The sequence below is a fragment of the Oncorhynchus clarkii genome, chromosome 7, assembly GCF_045791955.1.
Source record: "Oncorhynchus clarkii lewisi isolate Uvic-CL-2024 chromosome 7, UVic_Ocla_1.0, whole genome shotgun sequence".
NCBI lineage: Eukaryota > Metazoa > Chordata > Actinopteri > Salmoniformes > Salmonidae > Oncorhynchus > Oncorhynchus clarkii.
Window position 1 is genome coordinate 13021091 of NC_092153.1, and position 27725 is coordinate 13048815.

The 27725-nt window shown below is 42.1% G+C and overlaps 1 protein-coding gene across 2 annotated transcripts; it reads right to left on the reverse strand.

The window, feature by feature from the left end:
- Window positions 1–6817: 6817 nt before the first annotated feature.
- LOC139412904 (SLAM family member 7-like) lies at window positions 6818–22001 on the reverse strand. Of its 2 annotated transcripts, none has more exons than XM_071159745.1 (9): window positions 21694–22001; window positions 18096–18380; window positions 17662–17928; window positions 17448–17513; window positions 13899–13925; window positions 13692–13748; window positions 8539–8991; window positions 8296–8321; window positions 6818–8147 (listed from the first exon to the last, which is right to left on the reverse strand). In XM_071159745.1, exons 1-9 carry the CDS (start codon window positions 21758–21760, stop codon window positions 8109–8111), a joined length of 1287 nt encoding a protein of 428 aa, XP_071015846.1. In that variant the 5' UTR covers window positions 21761–22001; the 3' UTR covers window positions 6818–8108. The 2 variants fall into 2 exon arrangements, with proteins under 2 accessions (XP_071015846.1, XP_071015845.1); XM_071159744.1 differs by having other exon boundaries at window positions 6818–8143; window positions 21694–21925.
- Between the last annotated feature and the right edge of the window lie 5724 nt (window positions 22002–27725).

A 27725-nucleotide genomic window follows, 5' to 3' on the forward strand; every position in this document is an offset into this window, starting at 1 on the left:
TATTATTATTCGACCATTCTGGTCATTTATGAACATTTGAACATCTTGGTCATGTTCTGTTATAATCTCCACCCGGCACAGCCAGAAGAGGACTGGCCATCCCATATATGATCTCTCTAATTCTCTCTTTCTTTCTCTCTCTCTGAGGACCTGAGCCCTAGGACCATGCCTCAGGACTACCGGGCATGATGACTCCTTGCTGTCCCCAGTCCACCTGGCCGTGCTGCTGCTCCAGTTTCAACTGTTCTGCCTGTGATTATTATTATTTGACCATGCTGGTCATTTATGAACATTTGAACATCTTGGCCATGTTCTGTTATAATCTCCACCCGGCACAGCCAGAAGAGGACTGGCCACCCCACATAGCCTGGTTCCTCTCTAAGTTTCTTCCTAGGTTTTGGCCTTTATAGGGAGTTTTTCCTAGCCACTATGCTTCTACACCTGCATTGCTTGTTGTTTGGGGTTTTAGGCTGGGTTTCTGTACAGCACTTTGAGATATCAGCTGATGTACGAAGGGCTATATAAATACATTTGATTTGACTTCTCCCCTACAGTGTGTGGTATCCCGGGAGGTCTACCACGGGGGTTGGTGATAGAGGAGAGGTATGTGCTGCGACGTTGGCTCCCTCTGCTGGGAGTACACGGACTGGGCACCCCGACATGCATGGCCCCAAGTAGAGGTAATTAGCGGAAACCAGCTGTGGAGGCCACATAATAGGAGCACTATGGCACACCGCGGGAGAGAACAGAGAGACCGAGACATAGAGCAGAAGCTGAGAAGAAGGACCGAGCCAACCCTACGTGATTGTATTTTATAGCCTAGTAAAGTCGTGTTTGCTGACTAGAACCTCCCTGTCTCTGTGTTAATCTCTGCACGCTCAACCCAACACCCCATGATTTACCACAAGCAGACCAGAAAGAACCCCTGAAGCTCCACGGTTGGCAACCTGAACATCCCCTACAGTGTGATAAACAGTATCCAGGGAAACAGAAATCTGATTGTTGACTGGATCCCTAAAGTTACACCATCCATCAACATTGTTTACAGCAAACAGAGTAAAATACGTTCCATGCGTAAGGTTATGATGAGAAAATATGGAAATATTCTGGGTGGTAGGACTACAGCTATGCACTCTCTCTCTCTCGCACACATACACTTACATTAAAACAGGTTTCTTGATTTCTGGGATGGGACAAAAACAACACTGCTGTCCTGTGCTGAGAGGAAGCATGTGTGCAGTGCATGAAAGGTTGTGAATATATACATGAATAATGTTGTGTTTGTATTACTTTGGGGACCCTGTTAGCAGGTTGAGTCAATTTAGGGCAAAACGTACAATAAATTCCACCACAAAACAAAACATTCAAAAAAGAAGTTGATCCGGGTGTCTTGGGGATATCCTGAAATGAAAAAGACACACAAATGTAAGACATTATTAAGACACTTAAAGCATTTAAATGGACTTCACATTGTGTAACACTTTGGGGAAGCACTGAGTATGAAGAGTTGAACCAGGAAGAGCCAGACAATCATCATACCTTTTATTTTCTTCCATACCAACCAAACCAGGGAGTAAAAATGTTCATCTTTTATCACTTCTTAAAGTACAAGTCTGCATTCATTTTCCGTCAGCTATTGAGTATGACTTCACCCACAATTACATGTTTAAGCTGCAATTAAAATACATATTTTCTGAGAGCACCAATAAACATCCTACATACAGCACCTGCACATCTGAACACTACTGTAAATACAGGTAGAACAGATACCCCCTTCAGGGGGTATAGCTCCCAGTTGTTGCTGCTGTTAAGTCAATCTGTGCTTCACAATTATGTACATGTACAGTGCTCTGTTACTGTAGATGTGCTGTTCTTACCTATTAATTAGGCAGACAAGTGTTAATATTGCAGTGACAATGAAAGGAACAACAGCACCGATATTGGAAGGCTCTGAAATGAAAAAAACATTTTGTATTGATACTTTAACAGGAGTTGATCAGGAATTCAACATAGTGCAGCATTCAAAATGTCCTACAACACTAACAGTGTTACTAACATATCAATACATAAGACTGTAACTCACTGACCCGGACCAAACACCTCTCTCAACTGGCTCACTGACTTCCCCTTCTCCATCAGAGTTCTTCAGCTTGCAGATGTACTTGTAACCATTGGTTGATTTGCCAGTGTTGCTCTTAGAGACATTCAGCTGTTTGTCTAAGACCTCCCACGGCCCCTCTCCCCCTTTCCAGCTGTAGGTGACTGGTTCAGCATCAGTGGTGTCACCTTCACAGGTCAGAGTGCAGGAGGTTTTGTCTGGGTTACAAGAAGAAGTGATGGTGGGTTTGGGGACTGTCTCTGTAAATAGAGGAAAGAAACAGGAATAATTTGGGAAAATGCTTGATATAGTGTTGCACGGTATACGGAATCTTAAGGTACTTTTTCAATACTAGAACATGAAGAATGATTTGGCACTAGAATCTGTGTTACTTTCGGTGCTGCAGATGTCCCCCTTAACTGCGCACAGTGCCTGCTCCACTTAGCCTGCATATTGGGGGTCTGTTCTGCATCATGTTGGCTCCCCACGCTGCACAGAAGTTAACACACTTGAATAGCTACCACCACTAAATGTTGTGGAAGGACCTGAAACCAGTAGCTCATGCGCCAAAACCCAAGTATCCACATGTTGTTTTATTATTTGTTCACTCAGGTTTCCTTTATCTAATATTATGTTTTGGTTGAAGATCAAAAAATATTCTGTGTCAAAACATGTTGCTAAAATAGAAAAAATCAGAAAGGGGGCAAATACTTTTTCACAGCCCTATATACACAAACACACACATATAACAAGGTACTGATGACAGATAGTTTATGTCTTGTAAACAGTGGCGATCTTGGTGGGGCAAAAAGTAAATAAAATGGTAGCTGCATGCCGGCAAAGCCACAACTCAACACTAACAATGACATTAATTGCACTATAACAGTGGCAAACGGCGCCCAACAGCAGACCCTTCTTTTCAGCATCATGGAGGGAATCCTTACCACCGCTACTACTGGCTATCAGCGGAGCTTTATCTGGCTTCGAAACAATTCATTCAGACTCATTTACTGACTTTTAAATAACATAGCTGATCTGGCTGACTTGCTTAAACAAATGTGGTTTCTACTGACAATTTAGGTGTACAAACTATGGCATAAGGGAACGATGAGTGTATAGAAGGCAATCCGTAATTTTGATTATGACATTAATGAGCGAGCTAAAATGGGCGTAGTCACAATAACTATTTGTTCTGCTTTTCTACTATGCTTTTCTGCAAAGGGGACAGGACGACTGCACCGTATTGAGGGGAGGATGGATGGGCCCATATATCGCGAGATCTTGGCCAACAACCTCCTTCCCTCAGTAAGAGCATTGAAGATGGGTCGTGGCTGGGTCTTCCAGCATGACAATGACCCGAAACACACAGCCAGGGCAACTAAGGAGTGGCTCCGCTCCGTAAGAAGCAATTCAAGGTCCTGGAGTGGCCTAGCCAGTCTCCAGACCTGAACCCAATAGAAAATCTTTGGAGGGAGCTGAAAGTCTGTATTGCCCAGCGACAGCCCCGAAACCTGAAGGATCTGGAGAAGGTCTGTATGGAGGAGTGGGCCAAAATCCCTGCTGCAGTGTATGCAAACCTGGTCAAGAACTACAGGAAACGTATGATCTCTGTAATTGCAAACAAAGGTTTCTGTACCAAATATTAAGTTCTGCTTTTCTGATGTATCAAATACTTATGTCATGCAATAAAATGCTAATTAATTACTTAAAAATCATACAATGTAATTTTCTGGATTTTTGTTTTGGATTCCGTCTCTCACAGTTGAAGTGTACCTATGATACAAATTACAGACCTCTACATGCTTTGAGTAGGAAAACCTGCAAAATCGGCAGTGTATCAAATACTTGTTCTCCCCACTGTATATCAACAAGCTGATTAAACAGCATGATCATTACACAGATGAATCTTGTGCTAGGGACAATAAAAGGCCACTCTAGAATGTGCAGTTTTGTCACCCAACACAATGCCACAGGTGTTTCAACTGTACCAGGCAGATGACAGACGTGGCGTCATTTTGGCAAGCTGTTTGCTGACATCAACCTTGTGAATAGTGTGCCCCATGGTGGCGGTGGAGTTATGGTATGGGCAGACGAAAGGTAAAGACAATGAACACAATTGCATTTTATCTATGGCCATTTGAATGCACAGTTACCGTGACAAGATCCTGAGGCCCATTGTCGTACCATTAATCCACCGCCATCACCTAATGTTTCAGTATGACAATACACAGCCCCATGTCGCAAGGATCTGTACACAATTGCAGTAAGCAGAAAATGTTCCAGTTCTTCCATGGCCTGCATATTCACCAGGCATGTCACCCATTGAGCATGTTTGGGATGTTCTGGATCGATGTGTTCCAGTTCACCAGTTCCAGTTCACGCCAATATGCAGCAACTTTGCACAGCCATTGAAAAGGAGTGGGACAACATTCCACAGTCTGATCAACTCTATGCAAAGGAGATGTGTTGCGCTGCATGAGGCAAATGGAGGTCACACCAGGTCACACTGGTTTTCTGATCCACGCCTCTCCATTTTTTTAAGGTATCTGTGTTTTTATTAGCAGTGTCGTAAGATTATGCTGTATTGACTTGTGATATCCTTGTTTGTAATCAGCACACACAACAGACCAGTAACTTGTAATAAACACGAGTGCATCTTTAAAAGAAGAGTTTTGCACCACCCAGACAACAACCTGTGCAACAGAATAACCTACCTGATGATACTGCGCAGAGTATCGCTTCTGTCAAAGTGACGCTATGAAGTGTGAGCCTTTTCTTAGAAGTCATTTTGCTAGTTTGTTTGTAGCTACCGACTGTTTGTAGTATGTTGACTCACTGTGGCGGTCTTACGCCTGCCTACCTAGCAGACATGACGTAAAAGTGAAGGTTAAACTTTACTGTAATTTTTTGGTTTTATTTTAGATTCCTCAAAGTAGCCATCCTTTGCCTTAATGACAGCTTTGCAATCTCACAAACAGCTTCATGAGGTAGTCACCTGGAATGCTTTTCCAACAGCCTTGAAGGAGTTCCCACATATGCTGATTACTTGCTTTTTCAACCCTCAATTGGGTTGAGGTCGAGTGATTGTGGAGGCCAGGTCATCTGATGCAGCACTCCATCACTCTCCTTCTTGGTCAAAGACCCCTTACACAGCCTGGAGGTGTATTGGGTCATTGTCCTGTTGAAAAACAAATGATAGTCCCACTAAGCGCAAACCAGATGGGATGGCGTGTCGCTGCAGAATGTTGTGGTAGCCATGCTGGTTAAGTGTGCCTTGAATTCAAAATAAATCACTTACAATGTCACCGGCAAAAGCGCCCTCACACCATCACACCTCTTCCTCCATGCTTCACGGTGGGAACCACACAAGCAGAGATATCCGTTCACCTACTCTGCCTCTCAAAAAGACACGGCAGTTGCAACCAAAAATCTCAAATTTGGAAACATCAGATAAAAATACGTTTCCACCAGTCTAATGTCCATTGATCGTCTTTCTTGGCCCAAGCAAGTCTTCTTCCTATTGGTGTCCTTTAGCAGTGGTTTCTTTGCAGCAATTCGACCATGAAGGACTGATTCACGTAGTCTCCTCTGAAAAGCTGATGTTGAGATGTGTGTTACTTGAACAATCTGAGGTGCAGTTAATTGATGATTTCTGAGGCTGGTAACTTTAATGAACTTATCCTCTGCAGCAGAGAGAACTCTGGGTCTTCCTTTCCTGTGGCGGTCCTCATGAGAGCCAGTTTTATCATAGAGCTTGCTGGTTTTAGCGGCTACACTTGAAGAAACTTTCAAAGTTCTTGAATTTTTCTGGATTGACTGACCTTCATGTCTTAAAGTAATGATGGGCTGTCATTTGTCTTTGATTATTTGAGCTGTTCTTGCCATAATATGCACTTGGTCTTTTACCAAATAGGACATCTTCTGTATACCACCCCTACCTTGTCCCAACACATCTGATTGGGTCAAAGACATTAAGAAGGCAAGAAAGTCCACATATTAACTTTTAACAAGGCACACCTATTAATTGAAATGCATTCCAGGTGACTACATGAAGCTGGTTGAGAGAATGCTAAGAATGTGCAAAGCTGCAATGGTGTGAAGTGCTTAAGTGGTACTTTAACATATTTTTACTTAAGTTGTTTTTTTGGGGGTATCTGTACTTTACTATTTATATTTTGGACAACTTCTTCACTACATTCCTAAAGAAAATAATGTACTTTTTACTCCATACATTTTCCCTGACACCCAAAAGTATGTGTCACATTTTGAAGGCTTAGCAGGACAAGAAAATGGTCTAATTCATACACTTATCAAGACAACATCCCTGGTTATTTTGCCTCTGGAAAATTTCAAGAACTTTGAAAGTTTCTTCAAGTGCAGTTGCAAAAACCATCAAGAGCTATGATGAAACTGGCTCTCATGAGGACTACCACAGGAAAGGAAGACCCAGAGTTACCTCTGCTGCACAGGAGAAGTTCATTAGAGTTACCAGCCTCATTAATGTCTTCACTAGGATTCTACAATGTAGAAAATTATAAAAATAAAGAAAAACCCCTTGAATGAATAGGTTTCCAAACTTTTGATATATATATATATATATATATATATATATGTGTGTGTGTGTGTGTGTGTGTGTGTGTGTGTGTGTGAATAATATAAACAAAATACTTCTATATGAGCGGCGAAAAATACTATGACAAAGATTCTCAGCAGCACCCCTTGTTATTTCCATATTTAAATATATTTGGCCTGAGTGTTTTTTGCAAAATATACAAAGGCTTTTATCCAAACTTCTTACATACAACACACAAACAACACACAAACCACATACACTAGGATTAATGTACAACAAGGGAAAATGATCATGTCAATATAAGCATACAAACAAGCAAATTCAGTTAAAATACAAAAGCCTACGGGGCATGGAAATTCCTCTGCTTGTTTACCTAATATCTTGACATGTGCATAACACTTGCTAGCAATAATTGTGTTTTTAAATAGAAGAGAGGACAGGTAGAAGATCAGAAATATGCAGAGTAGAAGAGGGCAGCTTTGGACATTACTTACTAAACAAGATTAAAATAAACAAACGCGTGTAACGTTGCCACATTAAATGTGATACGAAACAGAATTAATGGTCATGCATGTATTCCTTACCATGATGTAAGTGCCACAAAGTGGATAATCTGTTGATTGGCCAGAAATGATACCTGTCAATTTAAGTATGTGGTCATGTGTGTGTGTAGGAAAGGGAAGAGCTAACTTTTTTTTTTTTAAAGGCTATGGTGTGAGGAACAAAGAGGAAATGCTTTTTTGAAAACTTTGCAAGTAAAATAGCTCCGTAATGGTGTAGTTTAAACCTGTTCCACTGGATTATTTGCCATTAAAAGGGAAATGACTGGATTTAAGGATTTCCATTCAACGCCACGGAATGATGAGTGTATCTGATTGAATGTGAATTGTTGATCGACTCTCCTGCTCTTACTATTGGAATATAATTTATATTTTTTGTGGATTTACCTTTTTTGGGAAAGAACTGAATTGAATCTTGGGAATCCTGGATTTAAAGGACATTTTTGGTTGAACTGAATCTCTTTGACTTTGACCTTTGGACTACTGACAGTATTGACTATTCATTTGATTGCTGGTTATATCTGAGACAAGAAAGCCTTATTGCATCCAATTTTGAGTTGGTTTATGATTTGTTGCTGCTTCATTTCTAATCAAAGCTTTAATGTGATGCTTTAAAGGTGCTTTTCTTTGTTGGGCTTGTGCATTTCTATACTTTCAATTTCAAAAAGGTCTTCTAGGGGTCAAACTATTGCTACACATTTCCCACTCCTTGTTTTTATAAAGCACACTTGTTTAGAAAGGACAAGTGACTGTTATAAATGGACCTCAGTTTCACCGAACACAAGCCAGTCTATTGCTATGGAAATGTTCTCTGAACGTTAGAATGCCTTGTCGTCCAGTGCTGGTAACTCAGGTGAGACGATGGGTTCTCTTGTCTTCATGATCCTCTGCGTACCTCTGGTCCACAGTTCCCTGTCTAGAGAGACGTCAGTTAGTAGGAACAAGAGTTGGTAACAGACTAACAGTCTACTTATAGTGAGTTGACCAGAGTGTGGCAAGAAGTATTGCACAATAAAGGGAAATTAGGTGAAAACAGTCTACATTGTTATCACACTCCAACTTACCGTCCTACAATACGAATCATCTTTCCCTGCAAGAAAACACAATAGGAGGACTGAACTTGAGAAATGAAACCATTCAGAATTAATGTGATTAAAGAATGCTGTAATTACAATGGCACTGATTCCTGCTCTGTTATGACAGTTTAAGATGCCAGTCTTTCCCCATCTATTTGAGACTGAGGTCTGTACATTTATCCCGATGCATTTAGAGGGACTTGAGGTTTACTATCCCTTTCTCATACACACCTCCTTTTGCCTCTCCATCAGCTGCGTTTAGGTCAGCCCCTGGTGCAGTGCTGCCATCCATTTTAGACTCATCCTCGCCCACTGGTGCAGCACAGTCATCCGTTTTAGACTCATCCTCGCCCACTGGTGCAGCGCAGCCACCCGTTTTAGACTCATCCTCGCCCACTGGTGCAGCGCAGCCATCCGTTTTAGACTCATCCTCGCCCACTGGTGCAGCGCAGCCATCCGTTTTAGACTCATCCTCGCCCACTGGTGCAGCGCAGCCATCCGTTTTAGACTCATCCTCGTCCACTGGCGCAGCGCAGCCATCCGTTTTAGACTCATCCTCGTCCACTGGTGCAGCGCAGCCATCCGTTTTAGACTCATCCTCGTCCACTGGTGCAGCGCAGCCATCCGGTTTAGACTCATCCTCGCCCACTGGTGCAGCGCAGCCATCCGTTTTAGACTCGGCCACTGAGGAAACAAACAGAGAGGGTAAACCATGTTCTACAGCCTCTCTACTGAACCACCAGTGTTTCCCAGACAGTGTTTGTTTAGACAGGACAAGCCCTCCCACCACAATGTTTTTCAAACCCGACTTGTTCTAACAATCCTCAACATATTTGATGGTAGAATTCCAGTGTAACGCCACTTTCACCTCCATCTGTAACCAGGTGTCCATCCAACCTTTTTATGTAAGTACATGTCCAATAAAAAACAAACTGAATGACCAGCCTGTTGGAAACAACTAATGTCAGTAAACTTTCCAAATGTCGACAAAACACACAAGACAAGGTGGGATCTTTGTGTCTGTCAAATAAAATATGTGAGAAATAAAAGTGGAAATGTTTTTATGCACAAATATTGATTTAATAATGATCATATTAAAGTAAACTTGGCACTTAATTTAAAGCACATTTTCCTTGCAGATTCCAACTGCATCATACACATTTTATATATGTTAGTCCACACACTGCTCACTTTAAACTCACATTAGTAATCACCTTCTCATACTGTATGTAGACGTCACTAAAACATGTTCTTCAAATAAATTCCACCACAAATAATATGAGAAAAACATTTCTGGCAACATCTCTACATATCTGCATTGTCAAAATATCCCCATAGAAGTACCATGTAAAAGGTGTGATAGTGTTACCTGTGTTAGTGGAATGATTGTTATTATTCTGATTGCTGGAGTAATCTCTAAAAAACTTCTCCCCTACAGTGCTATAAACTGTATCCTTGGCAACCCCAGATAGAATCCCTGAAGCTCCACGGTTGGTGACCTGATCATCCCCTATAGCGCAATAAACGATATTCGGGGCAACATCATTTTGATTGTTGCCTGTGTACCGTGTAAAGCTACACCATCCATCAAGATTGTTTACAGCAAACAGAGTAGAAGAGGTTTCTTGAATTTAGGAGATATTTGTCCTTTTAAGTGTGCATAAGGTTATGATGATAAAACTATTATTCTGGGTGTCGGGATTACAGCTGTGCATTCTCTCTCTCACACACACACGAGTAAAGGTTCCTAATTAAATGTAAACAGATTTCTGGTGATGGCCACTGTAACCTCTGCGGAACCACACACAGAAGGAAATCAACTACAGCCTCTCTCCTACTGCATAAAACACTGCTTAAAGCAGTGGGAGACCCAAACAAATTCATAGAAATGTGAGTTCTAGATCTTTCATTCTCATTGAAAGCTAATCTAAGAAGCAGCAGATCTCTTCTATGCTTCCTGTTCTTTTCTTCTTCTTTTTTACACCAGCTTCAAAACAGCTGAATATCCAATATTTTTGGTTTGGAAAATATATTTCATTTTTGGTACAATGATTAGCTACACAATGACTGCTTGTTCTTCACATGGCCTAATTTTAGTTTAACTACTAGAATTTTAGAAATCAGGAAATGGCGGAGCGATTTCTGCATAGTTCATCTTTAAAGACGTTTTTTCTACTTTATACAGCCTTAAATGAACTGGATTACATGCCTGGTCCTGGCTGGACTCCATCACTGCCTTTAGATGAGGAGAAGAAAGAGAAGTTAAGCTTAACATTCTCATACACAAACCATATTAGTATTTGTTGTGTTCACTTCTGGATGACAATGAAAAGGATGATAAGTGCCAGAATTCCAGGTGAATGCCACTGTGTCTTCTTATCATCAGGCTTTGACTCATATTTAGGACTGTTGGATCTGCTGACTTCTGCTGCTAATGAGAACAGAAGGACAAACTTTCTAATCAGATAATTTCTAGTAACCCTCTAGGTCATGTGTCGAACTCATTCAACGGAGGGCCGAATGTCTGACGATTTCCAGGCTGCGTTCCAAACACGTAAAAGACACACCATCCTCCACTTACACTTGCCTTACGCCCTTGGGGGAATCCCCGCAGCCATCTTTGCCGTCGGTCCAAACAATTAGCCAAGCAAGGAACTTGGCAACATAACCCCTCAGACCTCGTTTGTGATAGTGTGCGAGTGTATAATTCTGTTCACTCCCGGGCCTGAAACGCCTCATAATACAATTCGTGATGATTGTACATCTGCTAAGAGAAGTCAACCTAAACGTAAAACCAACATCAATATGGAGAAGTCAACATACATAAGTAAAAAATAATGTAAATAAGTTAATAATTCACCTGACGGGACAAACATCTCATAAAAGTAATGATGTTTTTGTTTGGTTAGCTTTCAACTTTCCCTGACATCACACATAATACGTTTGGATTTACCCAATATCGTTGGATGGCAAGTATTCGATGTCTGTGGATGCGTTGTCTTCTTGCCAAGATAGGAAATGCTATCATAAATGACTGTAGAGCATATAAAGCACCCACACAACAGCTACCGGTGGTTCCATGACGACTGAAAACACAACCGTGGGACAAATGAGAGACAAATGTCCTGGCAAGGGCGGTCCATTTAACATTCATTCATTCATTCATACATTCCTCCCTTGCCCTTCAAGTGTCAACTCGTCATACGTCATCAGAAGTGTCCACTTAATTTGAGGGCTGGGGGTGTGCCTTTTACGTATTCGGAATGCAGCCCCACCCCTGTTCTAGATGAACCCTTTATATTTGTAATGCACAGTATAATGTATTTAGCTTTTAAGAATCAGTCAGTTATGTGAATCATCCGGAACAGATATGCATTGGGTGTACTGTAACTGCCAAAGCACTGATTCCCGATCTGTTACAGGTTAAACCATCCGCTTAAGTCTCATACACACCTCCATTCCCCTGCAATTTGTCTGTGTCATCATCCCCTGTTTTGATGGACAGTAGCCTAACCGTCTCTGCAGAATCACAGAAGGAAAACATTAACTACAGCCTCTCTCCTACGACCTCAAATGCTACTTAAGAAGTTACTTCTGCTTTATACAGTCTTAAATTAACTGGATTACTTGCCTTTTTCTGGCTGGACTCCATCACTGCCTTTAGTTGAGAAGAAGAGGAGAGAAGTTGAGTTTAGCATTCTCATACACAAACCATATTAGTATTTGTTGTGTTCACTTCTGGATGACAATGAAAAGGATGCTGAGTGACAGAATTCATGGTGACTGCCACTGTGTCTTACCATCAAGTGTCATTGATTTACACAGCGACTTCCTACTTAAAGTAATTAACAGAATTCCAATAAAATAGATTGATTGCTATGTTCTTGTGATATTCTGAGATATGCAGATGAGCATCTAACTTCTAATGCTACTTCTGCTTCATGACGTCTTAAATTAGCTGGAGGACTTGCCTGTGGTTTGGTTGTTTCCATCACTGGATCTAACTGAAGAGAGAATAGATCAGTTTAGCATTCTCAAACATCTTTGTTGTGACAATATTGAATGATGATGATGCAACTATTGGATTTGTAACATAGATCAGGGGTAGGTAACCCTGTTCCTGGAGTGTGCAGCAGGATTTCGTTCCAACTAGGCGCCACACCAGACCAACTGAGCTAATTGATCAGTTCAGTGATTGCCTAAATTCAACGCACTTGGTCTTCCAGGTTGGTTAAATCAAAAACATGAAGTTCCCACGGCCCTCCAGGACCAGGGTTGTCTACCCCTGCAGTAGATGAATGGTTTAACCATGAGCTCTTAAAGACACAAAACCTGCAATGGACTTGAGACATTCTGAAACAAGCCACATCTCTAAACCTGCAATGGACTTGAGACGTTCTGAAACAAGCCACATCTCTAAACCTGCAACAATCATATCAAACAAAACAACATGGAAACAGTTCTCAGAACTGAAAATGTCCTGAATGAAGATTGTGAAGTAATTGGCTTTTCAACAGTACAACCTAGCAAGGGGTGACAGGGACAATCTTTATCCACAGTGTTACCTCTATGGGTGACATTTTGACAGTGCAAAAATGCATAGATGTAAAGATAACCTTCTGGGTTTTGGTTTATTTCAAATACTCATCACAAGTACATCATTTAAAGCACATTTTCCTTGCAGATTCCAACTGCATCATACACATTTTATATATGTTAGTCCACACATTGCTCACTTTAAACTCAGTAATCACCTTCTCATACTGTATGTAGACGTCACTAAAACATGTTCTTCAAATAAATTCCACCACAAATAATATGAGAAACACATTACTGACAACATCTCTACATATCAGCATGGTCAAAATATCCCCATAGAAGTACTAAGTAAAAGGTGTGTTAGTGTTACTACCTGTGTTAGTGGGATGATTGTTATTATTCTGATTCCTGGAGTAATCACTAGAAGACTTCTCCCCTACAGTGCTATAAACTGTATCCATGGCAACCCCAGATAGAATCCCTGAGGCTCCACGGTTGGTGACCTGATCATCCCCTATAGTGTGATAAACAGTATCCGGGGAAAATAATTCTGATTGTTACCTGCATCCCCTGTAAAGTTTCACCATCCATCGACATTGTTTACAGCAAATAGAGTAGAAAAGGTTCCTTGAATTTAGGAGGTATTTGCCCTTTAAAGTTTGCATAAGGTTATGATGAGAAAACTTGGAAAAATTCTGGGCTGTTGAATTACATCTGTGAATTCACACTCTCTATCACAGTGCATGGAAGGTTGTGAATATACATGTATACATGAATAATGCTGTGTCTGTACTTTGGGGACCCCGTTAGCAGGTTGAATATGGACCAGTTAAGGTAACACTTACCAAACCTTGCACAAAAAAACTTTCTCAAAAAGTCAATCCAGGTGTTATGGGGATATCCTGAGAGGGAAAAAATACAAAAATGTAAGACATTATTAACATTTTCATTCAAATGGTTCTTTGTTTTCACTGGAATCCAAATGTTCTACCATTTTTGTGAAGCAGTGAGTATGAAGAATTGAGACAGGAAGAGACAGAGAATTATCTTACTTGTCTTTTTCTTCCACACCAAAAGTCCTGAGGAGTAAAAAAATCTATGTTTTAATCAGAGTGAGAAATACCTCTTAAAGTACAATTCTGCATGAACCATTCTGTCAGCTGTTGAGTATGACTTCACCCACATTTGCATGCTTAAGCTGCAATAAAAATACATCATTTCTGAAAGCACCAATAAACAACATGCATACAGTACCTGCACCAGGCCGACTTCAAATGACAAGATCAATGTGAAAGTAACCAGTGCATAAAACAGCTGACGACAAATGCAAACTATGCTCGATAAATCCTACACGTGCGTTGAAATAAAAGGCATACAACTAAGTCCTACAATCAACAAGGACGCACAAAATATACACATGCTTTTTTGAAGGGAGCTAACATGCTGAACACCCCACTGCTGTTGCAAAATAAACGTACACATACTATGCACTCAGAAAGTATTCAGACCCTTTCCCTTGTTCCATATTTTCTTACATTACACCTTTATTCTAAAATTGATCAAATATTTTTTTTGACACACAATACCCCATAGTAAAACAGCGAAAACAGGTTTTTAGAAATGTTTGCAAATATATAATAAAATAAAAAACAGAAATACCTTATTTACATAAGTATTCAGACTCTTTTCTATTAACTCGAAATTGAGCCCATGTGCATCCTGTTTCCATTGATCATCCCTGAGATGTTTCTACAACTTGATTAGAGTCAAACTGTGGTAAATTCAATTGAATGGACATGATTTGGAAAGGCACACACCTGTCTATATAAGTTCCCACAGTTGACAGTGCACGTCAGAGCAAAGACCAAGCCATGAGGTTGAAGGAATTGCCCAGAGCTCAGAGACAGGATTGTGTCGAGGCACAGATCTGCAGAGGGTACCAAAATATTTCTGCAGCATTGACGGTCCCCAAGAACACAGTGGCCTCCATCATTCTTAAATGGAAGAAGTTTGGAACCACCAAGACTCTTCCTAGGTCTGGCCGCCCGGCCAATCTGAGCAATCGGGGGAGAAGGGCCTTGTTCAGGGAGGTGACCAAGAACCCAATGGTCACTCACAGAGTACCTCTGTGGAGAAGGGAGAACCTTCCAGAAGGACAACCATCTCATCAGCTCTCCATCAATCAGGCCTTAATGGTAGAGTGGACAGACAGAAGCCATTCCTCAGTAAAAGGCGCATGAAGCCCGCTTGGAGTTTGCCAAAAGGCACCTAAAGACTCTCAGACCATGAGAAAAAAAGATTCTCTGGTCTGTTGAAACCAAGATTGAACTATTTGGCCTGAATGCCAAGCGTTGCGTCTGGAGGAAACCTGGCACCATCCCTAAGGTGAAGCATGGTTATGGCAGAATCATGCTGTGGGTATGTTTTTCAGCAGAAGGGAGACTAGTCAGGATCGGGGGAAAGATGAACGGCGCAAAGTACAGAGTGACCCTTGATGAAAACCTTTTCCAGAGCGTTCAGGACCTCAGACTAGGGCGAAGGTTCACCTCTGGAGAGACCTGAAAATAGCTGTGCAGCGACACTCCCCATCCAAGCTGTCAGAGCTTTAGGATCTTCAGAGAAAAATGGGAGAAACTCCCCAAATACAGGTGTGTCAAGCTTGTAGCGTCATATCCAAGAAGACTCAAGACTGTAAACACTGCCAAAGATGCTTCAACAAAGTACTGAGTAATGGGTCTGAATACTTATATAAATTTAATATTTCTGTTTTAAAAAATTTATAAATTAGCAAAAATACAAAAAACTGTTTTTGCTTTGTCATTATGGGGTATTGTATGTGGATTGATGAGGCAAAAAAATCGATTTAATACATTTTAGAATAAGGCTGTAACGCAACAAAATGTGGAAAAGGTCAAGGGGTCTTAATACTTCCTGAATGCACTGTACAAGTCATTCAATGATTTCATCCAAAATGATTGCGCGTGTCAATGAGTGTCAGGACATGTATTTTGGGGAAGTTGTTCAGTTGTGTTTATTTTTATAACAATACATGAAACCAAAATGGCACTAGCCTCCTGAGCCAATTAAGCTACAGCTATCACAACCTATATTTTAATAGCAATAAAATAGCTTTTGGTTTCCAATGGTCACCAAAAAGGAGGACTCCACCAATTCCCTGGCTATCAGATTACAACAAGGATTACAAGGGCGAGTTCAAATCCTGACATAAGATTCAAAGCAATCGGCGACCGGCCTAAACTGCTGACCGGCAAAACAAACTGGTACTCTGTTCTCCGCTTTCTAAAAGTGAAAGAAAAGGTAACATGCTGGCAGCTGCTCTCTGAGCCATGCCATCCAATACTCTAAACAGACGTTGCATTTTAAATCGGGATTGGAATGATTTTAGTCTACTTTCTTAAATGATTGTTCTTGAGCTACCCTGCTAATCCAAATGGAATGCCCCTGGGGGTTGGAGAGTAGCTAAATACATGTAACCTCCCCAACCCTGGAAACCCCCTACTTCTTATGGTAAAGCCACCCACACACACACACACCCACACACAGCTAAAATGAACCAGCCTTTTATGGACCTGTAGATAGGCCTCATGCACAGTCACGTTAAAGTTAAAGGTTGTGGTCGATATTGTATGGAGAACGTAGCATACTTGTGCGACTAGGGGAGAATCTCAGTGGCATACTCCTTGCGTCCTCTCTCCTCTCTACTACTTCTCAAAACCCATTGGATGAGAAAGCCAGAGATCCCTCCCCTGTGACCTTCTCCTCCAATGGGTTTAAAGAAGGAAGCGAGGACACGAGGAGTAAACAATTCAGATTCTACCCATGGCTTATTATTAGCAGTTTCCTAACATTATGTTTTATTGACGTGTGTTGTTATTTATGTACTTCAAGCCCGCCGCGATGGGGGTAAGTATTTGCATAAAGTTCCCTGACTTTGGTCCAGCCCTGTTCCCGACAGTTCTCGCATCGCCAAACTGTCCCCTGCCACTTCGCTTCTCTTCCATTGGAAATGAATGGCTTTCCGTGGTTTCATGGCCCACATCTTCAGAGGCACTGGGAGCCTTTTCTTTGAAGTCCTTTTCTAGTTTGCTTGTAACTAACAGTTGTATAGTATGTTGACTGTGGCTATGTCTTCAGCCTACGTAGCAGACATTAGTTTTCTGTAAAAGTTGAGCCATTCAATAAAAAAAAAATTGGATGGATGTAGCCTATGACAAAGGTTAAAATATCCTAGCCAGCGATTTCACATCGAATATCCATAGTAAACTAAACATATTTTTAGGTTGACACAAAGTATTTACCATCCTTTTTGCTGATTAATTCAGACTGGACTAATCCATATTGTGCCGGTCCAAACTGGTGCCTCCCTGTGACACATTATGAAGACTGTGCCCTACGGCAGGTGGTGCATCTAACCCCTTGTCTTGACTGTAGCAGTAGCCTGAACACTACTGTAAATACAGGTAGAACAGGTATCCCCTTCAGGGGGTATAGCTCACTGTTGTTGGTGCTGTTATGTCAATCTGTGCTTCAGAACTATGTACATGTGCAGTGCTCTGTTACTGTAGATGTGCTGTTCTTACCTGTTACGACGGCAGCAAGCACTAATATGACAACACCAACAACAATAGTACTGGTATTGGAAGGCTCTGAAATGAAAACATGTTTTATTGATACTTTGACAGGAGTTGATCAGGAATTCTACATAGTGCAGCATTCAAAATGTCCTACAACACTAGCAGTGTTACTGACATATCAATCCATAAGACTGTAACACACTTATGAGTGTCCACTCACCTGGACCAAACACCTCTCCTACTGGCTCACTGACTTTCCCACTAACAGTGTTGTTCAGCTTGCAGATGTACTTGTAACCGTTGTTTGATTGGCCAGTGTCGCTCTTAAAGACATTAAACTGTTTTACTCCGACTTCCCACGCCCCCTCTGCCACTTTCCATCTGTAGGTGACGGGTTCAGCATCAGTGGTGTCACCTTCACAGGTCAGAGTGCAGGAGGTTTGGTTGGCGTTACAGGAAGAAGTGATTTTGGGTTTGGGGACTGCCTCTGTAAATAGAGGAAAGAAACAGGAATCATTTGGGAAAATACTTGAGGCACTACAATAACCTGTTGTTTCTACACAACCATGCACACACATACACACACACACACACACATACATACACACATGTACGTACACACACATGTATGCGCACACACATAGAAACACTTACTGATAACAGACAGTTTATATGTCTTGTCTAGCAGTTTGCTGTTGAACTCCACAGAATAAACTCCACTGTCTGTTTTCATCAATCCACTGATTTTCAGCTCTCCAGTAGTATTGTCCAGGGTTGTACGCTCTTTAAAGTCAGCATAGATGTCCAGACCACCAAAATCCTTGTCCCATTCTGCCACCTTGTTCTTCCCATGCTTCCATAGGATGCTTGTGATGGGGTCAGTCACTGAGGACTTGTCCGGCGTCAACACGAGCTTCCCTCCCACTTCATGATAAAGATCTGGAAAAGCAGACATTTCATACATGTATCAGAGTATCAATGTATCCAGGGGAACACATTAGGGTTAGGGTATAAATATGTAGTCCTAACCCAATTGGCATTGAACTGTCATTATTATCAACCTTTACTGTTTATGTCTAGAATTCTTCTTGCTGGGTATAACTGGTCTATGTAGTGTCATGACTTTGGCCTGGGGGGTAGGTTTATGACAGTCATAAATTTCAGATGAGACTGAATTAAGATGACGATTAATATTGACTGCTATGGATGTAAAATATTACTAGGTCTTTAAGAGTTTATTCGGAAGATAACAGCTCTATAAATATTATTTTGTGGTGCCTGACTCTCTAGTTAATTACATTTACATGATTAGCTCAATCAGGTAATATTAATTACGGAGAAATTATTTTATAGAATAGCATGTCATATCACTTAATCCGACATAGCCAAAGATACGACAGTAGTCTGACCACTTTGACTAGTATGTCCCCCCTCACCACTACTGGAGCAGAAATGTATCTAGACTACACTACAGATTAAAGTCTGTGTCTACACCCTGTCCCCTATTATATCACTAGCAAGGTTTTCATCCAATCCGTGACAGAGTTTCATGCTATTACTCTAAATCTGCATAAAACAATAGGAAAATTCTCCCACCACAGAGATGCTCCCATCAAACTGACTTTTTGAGAATAAAAGGCTGTGTGTGATGACGTAGTGCACATGAGTGTATGGAACTCCCTTCCATCTTATATAGGGCAAGTGAACAGCAAACCTGGTTTAAAAACAACAAATAAAGCTACACCTCACGGCACAGCGCCTCTCCCCCATGTGACCTACTTGTTGTGTATGTACTGACATGTACAGTGGGGCAAAAAAGTATTTAGTCAGCCACCAATTGTGCAAGTTCTCCCACTTAAAAAGATGAGAGAGGCCTGTAATTTTCATCATAGGTACACTTCAACTATGACAGACAAAATGAGAAAAAAAATCCAGAAAATCACATTGTAGGATTTTTAATTTATTTATTTGCAAATTATGGTGGAAAATAAGTATTTGGTCAATAACAAAAGTTTATCTCAATACTTTGTTATATACCCTTTGTTGGCAATGACAGAGGTCAAACGTTTTCTGTAAGTCTTCACAAGGTTTTCACAAACTGTTGCTGGTATTTTGGCCCATTCCTCCATGCAGATCTCCTCTAGAGCAGTGATGTTTTGGGGCTGTTGCTGGGCAACACCGGCTTTCAACTCCCTCCAAAGATTTTCTATGGGGTTGAGATCTGGAGACTGGCTAGGCAACTCCAGGACCTTGAAATGCTTCTTACGAAGCCACTCCTTCGTTGCCCGGGCAGTGTGTTTGGGATCATTGTCATGCTGAAAGACCCAGCCACGTTTCATCTTCAATGCCCTTGCTGATGGAAGGAGGTTTTCAATTAAAATCTCACGATACATGGCCCCATTCATTCTTTCCTTTACACGAATCAGTCGTCCTGGTTCCTTTGCAGAAAAACAGCCCCAAAGCATGATGTTTCCACCCCCATGCTTCACAGTAGGTATGGTGTTCTTTGGATGCAACTCAGCATTCTTTGTTCTCCAAACACGACGAGTTGAATTTTTACCAAAAAGTTGTATTTTGGTTTCATCTGACCATATGACATTCTCCCAATCTTCTTCTGGATCATCCAAATGCTCTCTAGCACACTTCAGACGGGCCTGGACATGTACTGGGACACGTCTGGCACTGCAGGATTTGAGTCCCTGGCGGCGTAGTGTGTTACTGATGGTAGGCTTTGTTACTTTGGTCCCAGCTCTCTGCAGGTCATTCACTAGGTCCCCCCGTGTGGTTCTCGGATTTTTGCTCACCGATCTTGTGATCATTTTGACCCCACGGCGTGAGATCTTGCGTGGAGCCCCAGATCGAGGGAGATTATCAGTGGTCTTGTATGTCTTCCATTTCCTAATAATTTCTCCCACAGTTGATTTATTCAAACCAAGCTGCTTACCTGTTGCAGATTCAGTCTTCCCAGCCTGGTGCAGGTCTACAATTTTGTTTCTGGTGTCCTTTGACAGCGCTTTGGTCTTGGACATAGTGGAGTTTGGAGTGTGACTGTTTGAGGTTGTGGACAGGTGTCTTTTATACTGATAACAAGTTCGAACAGATGCCATTAATACAGGTAACGAGTGGAGGACAAAGTGATTTTCTGGATTTTTTTGTCTCATTTTGTCTGGCATAGTTGAAATGATGAGATAGATACTCATGTCTCCGCGCTAACGATGGGAGTCATTGTCCCAAAGGCGGGAAGGCAGACAACAAGGTTATGCCTTCATATTATGCCCATATGGCTTATTCTTGACTGATTTTGGCGAGAGTGAGCCCTCTCACTTCACCTCTTCCTGCTGCTGAAACGTGCCATACTCTTTTGGTCCAGATAGCATCAGATACATTGTCTACAAATACTTAGAGGGGAGACGTTTTGCTTGCTCAGTTGCTTTACCTGGGATTGCTGGCTCTTTCTGTCGGCGTGCATCTCAGTCAAATAAATGACAAATATTTCAATATTACTTACCCACTTACCCTCGCCGTATGCCCTTGGGGGAATCCCTGTCACCATCTTGGACATCGGTCCAAATGATTAGCCAAACCAGGGACGTTTGCAATGTAAGCCCCTCAGCCCTTGTTTTTGATTGAGTTTGTGAGTGTACAATTATGTTCACGTCGGGGCCTGAAACGCCCCATAATTCAATTCGCAATGATTGTACATCCACTAAGAAAAGTCAGCCGAAACTTAAAACCTCAATGTCAATATGGATAAATCAACATAGAAGTGTAAGTAAAAAGTAATGTAAAAAGGTTTGAAAATGTGCAAGTGTTTGGAAGGAAGCCCAAGACTTAATATTCAACACTTCCCAAAGTGTGTGTGTGTGTAAAAATAATAAGGGTGCGGTCCTTATTTCTCATAGAAACCCCCACAGACTTCGTTTAAAACCATTCTGACTTTCCATGTTGAAAATCACTATGAAGAGCGGGTTTAGGCTATTATCCATAATGTCGATATAAAGCTTCTTGTTTCAGATTGCCATATTTTTTCATTGATGTGAATAACACTTGGGCGGCTTCGTGTATTCTTTAAGTTGCAACGCACATTGTGTTAATAAGGCACATTGTAACATATCATATACCTATTGTTCATGATAGTCAAACATTATGTGATAATATTGTAGGCTATACAGGAAGCACACTATAGCACACAAATAACATTACAAATATTAAGTAGGGAAAAAACTACGTTCGGCCTTGCCAATCAATTTACCTCCGGAAACCACCTTTTGCGCCAGACAAATCCAAAAGTATAATCCGATGAACGTTAGTTTGGGCATATTTGCTCATTCGTTTGTTTGTTCAGATCATAAAAGTAAATTCAAATTATATATGCCAAAACATTGTGTGGTTCATAGTCTAGCCTACTTCTGATATTTTATTTCCTAAGGCTGTGATAGTGAAAGTAAACTGTGGTTTAGTTCCTCCTTATTCATGACCTCTTGGTGGAAAATAAAATAAAGGTCCATTTGACTTGTAAATGACGGCGGCAACTAAATCATATTTTATAACAAACACATTGCATTATTGTTTATATGTTATAATAACTTTAATAAGCATTTTTTTCTAACCAGTTCTGGAATATTCCTTCTTCAAGTCTTGGTCTTTGGCGCCTCCCTGTGTGTATAATTGGCTGCAACGCACAGAATTCCATATATCTAGTTTAGAATTGATAGAATCTCTGCTATAATGTAACAAAACTTGGCAATACTGTCATATTCAAATGTAAATTAATAACTATAGTTAATTTAATTGCTTTCCTGTCCACTGAGTGTAAGAGAGATTTTAACTCACCAGCCTATAGCCATTCATTCACAGGCCTATATGGCATGCACACTAAAACATTGACAATATTAAATATTTTCCTCAAAACATAAACTCAGCAAAAAAAGAAACGTCCTCTCACTGTCAACTGATTTTATTTTCAGCAAACTTAACATGTGTAAATATTTGTATGAACATAACAAGATTCAACAACTGAGACATAAACTGAACAAGTTCCACAGACATGTGACTAACAGAAATTGAATAATGTATCCCTGAACAAAGGGGGGGGTCAAAATCAAAAGTAACAGTCAGTATCTTGTGTGGCCACCAGCTGCATTAAGTATTGCAGTGTATCTCCTCCTCATGGACTACACCATGTTCCTGGACATTTATGGGGGAAATGGCCCTAGCCCTCACCCTCCGATCCAACAGGTCTCAGACGTGCTCAATGGGAGTGAGATCCCGGCTCTTCGCTGGCCATGGCAGAACACTGACATTCCTGTTGTGCAGGAAATCACGCACAGAACGAGCAGTATGGCTGGTGGCATTGTCATGCTGGAGGGTCATTTCAGGATGAGCCTGCAGGAAGGGTACCACATGAGGGAGGAGGATGTCTTCCCTGTAACGCACAGCGTTGAGATTGCCTGCAATGACAACAAGCTCAGTCCATGATGCTGTGACACACCGCCCCAGACCATGATGGACCCTCCACCTCCAAATCGATCCCGCTCCAGAGTACAGGCCTCGGTGTAATGCTCATTCCTTCGACAATAATTTTGTGAGACGAAACCGTGACTCGTCAGTGAAGAGCACTTGTTGCCAGTCCTGTCTGGTCCATCAACGGTGGGTTTGTGCCCATAGGTGACGTTGTTGCCGGTGATGTCTGGTGAGGACCTGCCTTACAACAGGCCTACAAGCCCTCAGTCCAGCCTCTCTCAGCCTATTGCGGGCAGTCTGAGCACTTATGGAGGGATTGTCCTTTCCTGGTGTAACTCGGGCAGTTGTTGTTGCCATCCTGTACCTGTCCCGCAGGTGTGATGTTCGGATGTACCGATCCTGTGCTGGTGTTGTTACACATGGTCTGCCACTGCGAGGACGATCCAAGCTGTCCAACCTGTCTCCCTGTAGCACTGTCTTGGGCGTCTCACAGAACAGACATGGTAATTTATTGGCCTGGCCACATCTGCAGTCCTCATGCCTCCTTGCAGCATGCCCAAGGCACTTTCATGCAGATGAGCAGGGAGCCTGAACATCTTTCTTTTGGTGTTTTTCAGAGTCAGTAGAAAGGCCTCTTTAGTGTCCTAAGTTTTCATAACTGTGACCTTAATTGCCTACCGTCTGTAAGCTGTTAGTGTCTTAACAACCATTCCACAGGTGCATGTTCATTAATTGTTTATGGTTAATTGAACAAGCATGGGAAACGCATGTTCAAACCCTTTACAATGAAGATCTGTGAAGTTAATTGGATTTTTACAAATTATCGTTGAAAGAAAGGGTCCTGAAAAAGGGACTTTTTTTCTTATTTTTTTTACCCCCCTTTTCGTGGTATCTAATTGTTAGTAGTTACTATCTTGTCTCATCGCTACATCTCCCGTACGGGCTCGGGAGAGACGAAGGTCGAAAGCCATGCGTCCTCCGAAACACAACCCAACCAAGCCGCACTGCTTCTTAACACAGTGCGCATCCAACCCGGAAGCCAGCCGCACCAATGTGTCGGAGGAAACACTGTGCACCTGGCGACCAGGATAGCGTGCACTGCGCCCAGCCCGCCACAGGAGTCGCTAGTGCGCGATGAGACAAGGGTATCCCTACCGGCCAAACCCTCCCTAACCCGGACGACGCTAGGCCAATTGTGCGTCGCCCCATGGACCTCCCGCTCGCGGTCGGCTGCGCCAGAGCCTGGGCGCGAACCCAGAGTCTCTGGTGGGTGGCACAGCTAGCACAGCTAGCACTGCACCACCCGGGAGGCCCGGATGTTTATTTTTTTGCTGAGTTTATAACACGTTTGCCATCTTACTGTATCGATCATCATTTCATTAAAATTCACAATATATATTGAACCAAAATATAAACGCAACATGCTACAATTTAAACGATTTTACTGAGTTACAGTTCATATAAGGAAATCAGTCAATTTAAATAAATATATTAGACCCTAATCTATGGATTTCACATGACTGGGCAGGGGCACAGCCATGTGTGGGCCTGGAAGGGAGCCATGCCCAAGTGGGAGCCGGGTGGTCTGCAGTTGTGAGGCCGGTTGGATGTACTGCCAAATTCTCTAAAATTATGTTTAAGGTGGCTTATGATAGAGAAATGAACACTGTTTCTTTGGAAACAGCTCGGGTGGACATTCCTGCAGTCAGTATGCCAATTGCATGCTCCCTCAAAACTTGAGACATCTGTGGGATTGTGTTGTGTGACAAAACTGCACTTCTTCAAGTGGACTTTTATTATCCCCAGCACAAGGTGCACCTGTGTAATGAGCAGGCTGTTTAATCAGCTTCTTGATATGCTACACCTGTCAGGTGGATGGATTATTTTGGCAAAGGAGACATGCTCACTAACAGAGATGTAAACTAATTGGTGCAAAGATTTTGTGAGAAATAAAGCTTTTAAAGTTTTTCTGGGATCTTCTATTTCAGCTCATGAAACATGGGACCAACATTTTACATGTTGCTTTTATATTTTGGTTCAGTATACATAGTGAACATTATAGTAGCCTAGGCTTAACATGACAGGCCATACATGATAACCAAGAAGAGATATGAGTTTACTGAAGAGAAACCTTCCCTGAACAGAATCTAACTATTTGTCAAACAAACTATATATTCAACAAGTGCTTTTCAACTGGTTTTTTCTGGTACAGGGACTGTAGCTGTACTGGTCTCTGTTGGTACAGAGGATTTACCTATACTTCCCTATGTAGTAGACAGAGTATCTGAGCTACTCTCAATTGGTGTACATGCTGTATCTGAGCTGGTGTCTACTGGTCCGGAAGGTGCACCTGAACTGTAGTTTACTGGAGTAGATAATGTTGTTATCTACATGCTGTGGCTCTGAGACCAGCTGACAATTCTGGACTGCTTCTATCAGGAGTGTCTGTACTGTCTGACACTGAGCTAGTGGATCTCCTCAGACCTGATAGGCCAGGTGTTCCTCCCTCTCTGTCTACCTGACTACTGCTCCTCTGGGTTCCCATTGTTTCCAACACACTTCCTTGTTCTACACCCATATGATAGCCATGAGAGTGTCTTATACTTGATGATTTTGGGGCAAGAGGTGGTGGGGCGTTGTTTTAGGAGAAGTTGGGTCTTGATGTATGGGAATTTAGAATGGAGGTGTTTGTTTGGGATAAGTTAGGTTCTTTCACCTACTCTCTCTCTGGACGCTCCATCTTAGTCCATTCTCCGAGGGGTTGGTGGAGACCTCTGACCGTCAGTCTGGCTGTTGTGTGTGTGTGTGGCTCTGCTGGATTCCTCCTCTTGCTCCTCTGACCCTGGCTCCACCTCAGAGTGGATGTCCTCCTGTTGTTGGTCGTCACCTTCTTATTTTCTATATCCCTATTCTTCCTTTGCTTCCTTCTGTGTCTCCTCGTCTTCCTTTCCCCCCCTCGCTGCATCTCATCTTCCCTCTGTCTCTCCCTCCCTCACTCCATCGATATCTCTCCTTTCCTCTCCATCTCTCTCTCCCTCTGTCTCAGTCATTTCCTTTGTCACTTTCCTCATGTAACTCCTGGTCAGCACGGTTCCCCCACTGTTTATCCTGAACCTGTTGGGAGTGTTAGATTGTGGTTCAGGCTGTATCCATCGCTGGCACGTGACATCTGTGGGGTCTTTGGAAGGGGTGAGAGGAGTCCCTCTTCTTCCTTCACTTTCTTTCTTCACTTTCCTCTCTCTCCCTCCCCCTCTCCGTCTTCACATTCCTACATTCCTTAGTCGGTGTCCTCATCTAATATTTAGGCCGGTTGAAACCTCGGCCCTGATTCTGGTCGTTTAGTTTCAACTGGTTATTACTCACAGTCCCACCTATGTTATCAGTAGATACTGCCTTGTCATAGTCCAGTAATGTGTTCTTATCTCCCTAACTATCTCTGGTTCTCACACCCTCCCTGGTCTGCTTGATCTGGTTAACCATGTCCCCTACTTTAACCCCAGGTTATTGTTCCAGTAATGGCTGCTTCTCCTTCTCCCCACTCTCTGCATGGCTGGTCCCACTGCCTTCTCTGGGTCCTCTTCAGAGTGGCTGGTCCCACTGCCTTCTGTGGGTCCTCTTCAGAGTGGCTGGTTCCTACTGCCTTCTCTGGATCCTCTTCAGAGTGGCTGGTCCTACTGCCTTCTGTGGGTCCTCTTCAGAGTGGCTGGTCCCTACTGCCTTCTGTGAGTCCTCTTCAAAGTGGCTGGTCCTACTGCCTTCTCTGGATCCTCTTCAGAGTGGCTGGTCCTACTGCCTTCTCTGAATCCTCTTCAAAGTGGCTGGTTCCTACTGCCTTCTGTGGGTCCTCTTCAGAGTGACTGGTTCCCACTGCCTTCTCTGAATCCTCTTCAGAGTGGCTGGTTCCCACTGCCTTCTGTGGGTCCTCTTCAGAGTGGCTGGTCCTACTGCCTTCTCTGGGTCCTCTTCAGAGTGGCTGGTTCCTACTGCCTTATCTGGGTCCTCTTCAGAGTGGCTGCCTTCTCTGAATCCTCTTCAGAGTGGCTGGTTCCCACTGCCTTCTGTGGATCCTCTTCAGAGTGGCTGGTCCCACTGCCTTCTCTGGGTCCTCTTCAGAGTGGCTGGTTCCTACTGCCTACTGCCTGTCACTCCCAGAAATGGTTACCAAACATCTTTGACTAAATCCCATTATCTGGTGTAACAATCTGTATCTATGTAACCGAAAAGCAACTTCAAGTGACAGATTTCCCACAGGGCACAGACATCATTTCAACATCTAGTTTTGATTTTAATTTGGTTGAGTTGTCAACTAACTTGAATTCAACGTGATATCAATAAAACATTTCACAATGTCATTGGATTTAGGTTCAAAGTTGGGTGAAAAAACATGAAATTCCTTGTAAATCCAATCCGGTTTTGGCATAGATTGAACATCATCACATTTCATTTTTGGTTGAAATGACATAAAAACAACAGATTCAACCAGTTTCTGCCTAGTGGGAAGCTTTAGTCTAAACTTAACATAATGAATAGTGTTTGACCTGAAATCATCATTTGATCCTGACATATTAAATCCAATTTAAAAGGAGCAAAAGCTAAATAAAACCCCCATAGTATTACTTAAAGATGTGGGTTTACCTTTAACACTTCTTGTAGATAAGAAATACTCCAACAACAAACAAAACTAAGGCCAGGACACCAAAAGCAGCTAGTATGAGGATCCATGGAATAAAACACGTCAGATTTATCTGTGACTGTCTCTTTGTTTCTCTCTACTCACAAACCTGCATAGTTCTCCCATCTGATATACAAAAAAAAGTCCCT

Excerpts from the sequence above, each read along its gene's own strand:
- LOC139412904 (XM_071159744.1), bottom strand. The coding sequence starts at position 21,760 with ATGCCCAAACTAACGTTCATCGGATTATACTTTTGGATTTGTCTGGCG. Across the intron at positions 13,926-17,447 it reads GCTTGCTGCCGTCGTAACAG|GACTTTTGGTGTGGAAGAAA; the intron begins GTAAGAACAGCA and ends TTTACTCCTCAG. Across the intron at positions 8,144-8,295 it reads ATGATTCGTATTGTAGGACG|GGAACTGTGGACCAGAGGTA; the intron begins GTAAGTTGGAGT and ends CTCTCTAGACAG.